Source organism: Protobothrops mucrosquamatus, unplaced genomic scaffold (assembly GCF_001527695.2).
Source record: "Protobothrops mucrosquamatus isolate PMUCROS unplaced genomic scaffold, P.Mucros_1.0 scaffold5792, whole genome shotgun sequence".
Lineage (NCBI taxonomy): Eukaryota > Metazoa > Chordata > Lepidosauria > Squamata > Viperidae > Protobothrops > Protobothrops mucrosquamatus.
The window spans coordinates 21,712-26,819 of record NW_015391639.1 but is presented as its reverse complement, the minus strand read 5'-3'; the positions used below and the strand labels follow the sequence as shown (position 1 = coordinate 26,819).

Sequence of the window (5,108 nt, the reverse complement as noted above, 5' to 3'; positions counted from 1 at the left end):
AATCCTACTTGACTGATCTGCATTTGTTATATTTTTAACATGTTTATTCTACACTGTATTACAGGGATATTTCTCTTAAGGTCATATAAAACATGTATTGGAAGACAGAGTAAGCTATTGATTTCTTTGCAGAGTTCCTCAAATGAACTTTTATTATTCTGAATAATTTAGAAGACTGATTTTAATGAGAGCTTTAAAATCTAGAATGTAATTCCTTCACATCCGTAGAAAAACACAAGAGTTTCCATGTCATAAACCTGTGAAGATATGTGAGTCCTATTGCTAAATAAATTTACTTGCCATCAAAATAAAACCCTATCTGCAAAAAATGAAAAAAAAGTGAGACCTTCAATAATACATTGGAATTTCACTTCTGCATTTTGTGATGCATTTCCAAGCTTTTTTTGGACACCCAAAGGCCAGAACGCCTACACCAGGGGTCTTCAACCTTGGCAACTTTAAGACTTGTGGACTTTAACTCCTAGAATTCCTCAGCCAGCAAAGCTGGCTGAGAAATTCTGGGAGTTGAAGTCCACAAGTCTTAAAGTTGCCAAGGTTGAGGACCCCTGGCCTACACCACTTCCTAAATAATGGAATACTCCACTGGTAGGCCAGTGTTTGCTCTGTCTTTTTGAAAATGACCTCGTAGTAGTGAAGTTCCAGGCTTGAAATCTCCCATCTATATGAGATGGACAACAAGAACCGAGAAGCCCGATCCTAGTGCTAACCCCACTTGCATGAAGAGCATCATCAACACTCCTGCTGCCTCTGACAGTTCCTTCGGAGTGACTTTGGGACCATATATGATCGACAAGGTACTCAGGTAGCCATTGCTGAGTCCTAGCGACACAATAAACACCACTGGATACACGTCATGGGCAAAGGTGACTTTTGCAATGTGCGTTCGAGGCTGATAGTTGCATAACATGAAGAGGGGGATGAAACAAGTTCTCAGCAAAATCATAGCTGGTAGCCACTTGCTTCGTGGTCCAGGAACCTGGACCCATGCGGTGATCTGCCGCCCACACCAGTCAGCAAAATTGTACAGAAGGAAACTAGTGATAGGTGTGAAGTATTTATCTGTCCAGGGGCTCCCTGAGAATTTGTTCACAGACTCAATGCTGGATGAGATTGCAGGGAAAATGGTGACCGAGATGAAGTAGACGTAGAGGACACAGAAACCTAACATGCCAATCTTCTTCAAGATGAGCCACAGAGGAGGGATTTGATCAGTATAGTTTCTGTTTGGCAACAGCTGGCTGGGATTATCTGCTGCCACATCCTCTTCCTCCAAGTAACTGCTGGGTAAAGCATTTGGTGACAGCGTTGCAGTGTAATACCTGAGAAGGGGGGGGAGGGAAAAAAAAGGTCAGAGAAAAGCAAGCCAACAGAGAAATCAAAACTGAAATCAAGATAGGAAAGTTAGGAGATGGAAAGGAGCTCATTTGCTCACGTTGCTGTTTGTTCAGTCATTCAGTTGCTTCTGATTCTTTAATAGAAGAATAACAGAGTATGCAAGAGACCTCGGAGGTCTTATAGTCCAATCCCCTGCTCAAGCAGGAGACACAAGATTATTTCAGACAAATAGCTATCCAGTCTCTTCTTAAAAACCTCCAATAATGGAGCACCCACAACTTCTGGAGGCAAGCTATTCCACTGGTAAATTGTTCTGTCAGGAAACTCCTCCTTAGTTCTAGGTTGCTTCTCTCCTTGGTTAGTTTCCATCCATTGTTTCTTGTCTTGCCTTCTGGTGCTTTGGAGAATAGGTTGACCTCTCCCCCCCTTCTTTGTAACAGCCTCTTAGATACTGGAACACTGCTATCATGTCACCCTTCTCTTTATTAGACTAGGCACACTCAGTTCCTGCAACCCTTCTTCATATGTTTTAGCCTCCAATCCCCTAATCATCTTTGTTGCTTTTCTTTGCCCTCTTTTCAGAGTCTCAACATCTTTTTTTATATCATGGTGACCAAAACTGGGATGCAATATTCCACGTGTGGTCTCACCAATGTCTTATAAAACAGTACTAACATTTCATGCAATCTTGATTCTATCCCTCTATTAATGCAGCCTAGGACTGTGTTGGCTTTTTTAGTAGCTGTAGCACACTGCTGGCTCATATTGAAGTGGCTGTCCACTAGGACTCCCTCCTGCAGTTACTGCTATTGAACCAGTATGTCATGGTTCTGATAGATGAGACCAGTAGAAATAAGAACTCTGAGGCATTTGCTTTCCTCAAAGAACACTTTTAATGGCTACATAGTATCGGCACAAACAAAGGTGAAACCAAGACTGAAAATCCCCCCCCCCTCAAGGTTACAAAGTAAAAGTTGAACTCCCCACCCCTGTATGTGTCATAAACCACAATCCCCAATTAACTACGTTGGCGGGCTCTCTAATGATAGCTTCAGCCCACCAAACACTTAGGCAGCCTGACCTTGGTTCCCACAAGAAAGTTATTGCTATGACTAAACTAGAAGAATGCATCTCCCCCCTTCCATTGCTGTGGCAACCCAAAACAAAGTGAAGATGGCTGTGGCTGTGAAGGTTGACACAGTTCTCAATATTTGTGACTTACAAATTCTGCAGCTCTAGGGCTGTTCCCCAAAGCCATTCTAGACCTCTATCACCCCAGAATGGAAGACATGACATGTTTCAGGAAGGCAGAATTCAACAGAAAACTACCTAACAGGAAGAACAATTTAACAAAGGAATTAATTACCAGAGAGGTGGGAGGTTCTGCTTTGCTAGATGTTTTCATGCAGAGAATGGACTGTCATGTTTGGGATTTGGTTTAATTTGGCTCCTTGGACCAAGCAGAAAACTGTATTTTACAGAAGCTTTGATGACGCTTCCCAAGTCTCTCCAAAGTTACAAAATTATTTTTTTCATGGAGGAGAAGGGGAAAACTCTTCAAGCTGTTACTTATTTAGGAAAAGACTACCCCAACTTTGGGGAACTATTTTCACAGCATGTCCACTGCTACTGAAAATTAGATTTAAAGAATGCAACTTTGACGGATGCATTGCATGGACCTTAACCCATGAGAAAATGTTGACTCTTTACCAAATTACAGAGGAAGTTTGAAACGCTTCCCATACCAGCTCAGAGAACAGTTCTGTCTAATCTGGTCACTTCTACAATTCAATTCAAATTAATACCTTCTTGGGCAAACTGATTATGAATTATGGAACATGGTATTTATAAGATCTGAAGAACAATGGATGAGGGAATAGTCAAATTCAATTGAGTTGTTCAATTGCATAAAAGATCACGAACGCGTTATTTTTAAATGCTGGAAAATGTGCCAGGACAGCCCTAAGAAAGAGGCCTTAAGAAATAGCTGCCAACCATGTTACATTGCAAATAAATCAATAGGAACAAGAAGGATAATTAAAAAAGAAAAAAGAGAAAAGTCATCCTTGAATCTAGCTCCAGTCCTGGCACTTCATCTACATCCTTTCCTTGGCAGCCTTGAAAAGTAGTTTTCCATTCCTTTTGACATATTTCCCCCCCCCCCAACTTTCCAGTTCAACCCATAGCTGTGGAATTCTTTTATGGTTCTTTATCAAAATACTAATCGGAACTAAATGTGTTTAGCTTCCAAGATCAGTTAAGGATGACTAAGTTCTTCTCCTTGCTCAGGGAAGGATAGCAGCCAATCTGTAAAAGCCAAATCCCAGTTCAGTTAGAAGACCTGGACAGACTGTGCTCCAGAGTTTTAAGACTGGTGGCTACACACACCATCAGGAACACAAGTGACACCGAAACTGGAGTTCATTTTATATTGACACGGTATCCATACCAGATTGTATGTCTGGGTGTTCTTGGGCCAGGGAAGAAGAAAGAAAGAATACAACTTGTAATAAATCATGTATTTTCATTCCAAGCTTGCATTGATCAGCCCGGGGAGAGAAAACAGAAACAAGAAGCAGCAGAGGCACAACCTAACATTTTCCCTAGCTATAATAGGAAGGGCTTTCACGAAAAGACACCCTCGTGACATCCAGAGCTAAGTGTCAACACTGCAAATACTGTATATTCTTGCTTTGACAATATGCAGAACTGTCTGGTATTTTTATAGTTAAATCAGGCAACAGTGAAAGGGGAGGAGAATAAGGAAAGCCCGGGAAAAAGGAACCGGAAGTGAATCACATCTTCCAAGTTAATTGGAAGATGTGAACCATGACCCCAAAATAGGGGAGGGAAAAATGCCTGGAATGTATGTGCAATGGAAAAGAAAATCAGATCTAAGCATTCCACCATGTTGTACTGACATCTCTGTAACCTTAATAAATGCTTTTAGGTTAAAAAATGCCTGAAAGTTCTTTTAAGTGTTTCGTTAATCGGACACATGACACTAAGTATGTTAGAGCCCAACCTTAAACATAGGCTGATTATTGATCTAATCTGACAGTGGTTGTTACCTGGCGTACTCCAGCTTGGGGAGAATCAGATACATCACAATGCACAACACAATGAAGATGTCCCCTATCAGGAAGTAGGCCAGAGTGCTGTTTGTGACTTCCGATGCTGCTGCCAGATTCACCACTGAAGCCAAGGCACTCAAAGTTCCTCCCATGGCCTGCCCTATGTGATGAAGATATAGGGGTAAGGAAGAAGAAGCACAAATCTCAATGAAATGGAAATAAGGTCAAGCCAATGTTGGTTAGTCAAAATGAAACACATTGAACGAGAATCAGCTTGGCAGCCAAATCAGGGAAAATGAAATTGGGGAACAAGAGACTGCAATGGAGCTAGAAACAATAATCCCAGTTTTGATCCTGGTTAGACATTTTGCCTGGAATTCTGAAGTTTTAGTTGATTATGCCCGTAATGAATTTGTGTCCAATTACTGTACATACAATAATAATAATAATAATATTATTATTATTATTATTATTATTATTAATAATAATAATAATAATAGTAGTAGTAGTAGTAGTAGTAGTAGTAGTAGTAGTAGTAGTAGTAGTAAAGTTGGAAGGGACCTTGAAGGTCATCTAGTCCAACCCCCTGCTCAGGCAGGAAACCCTATACCATTTCGGACAAATGGCTGTCCAGTCTCTTCTTAAAAACTTCCAGTGTTGGAGCATTCACCGCTTCTG

General features: G+C 41.0%; 1 protein-coding gene across 1 annotated transcript in view; it reads right to left on the bottom strand.

Annotated features, from left to right (window-relative positions):
* Nucleotides 1-569: 569 nt before the first annotated feature.
* Nucleotides 570-5,108, bottom strand: part of SLC29A3 (solute carrier family 29 member 3) — a gene marked incomplete at its 5' end in the record, with an annotated part of 15,868 nt that continues 11,329 nt past the window's right edge. The window contains 2 exons of the mRNA XM_015829299.1: nt 570-1,340; nt 4,428-4,590. Of these exons, the coding sequence (XP_015684785.1) occupies nt 680-1,340; nt 4,428-4,590 (824 nt within the window). The remainder of the gene's footprint in view (nt 1,341-4,427; nt 4,591-5,108) is intronic.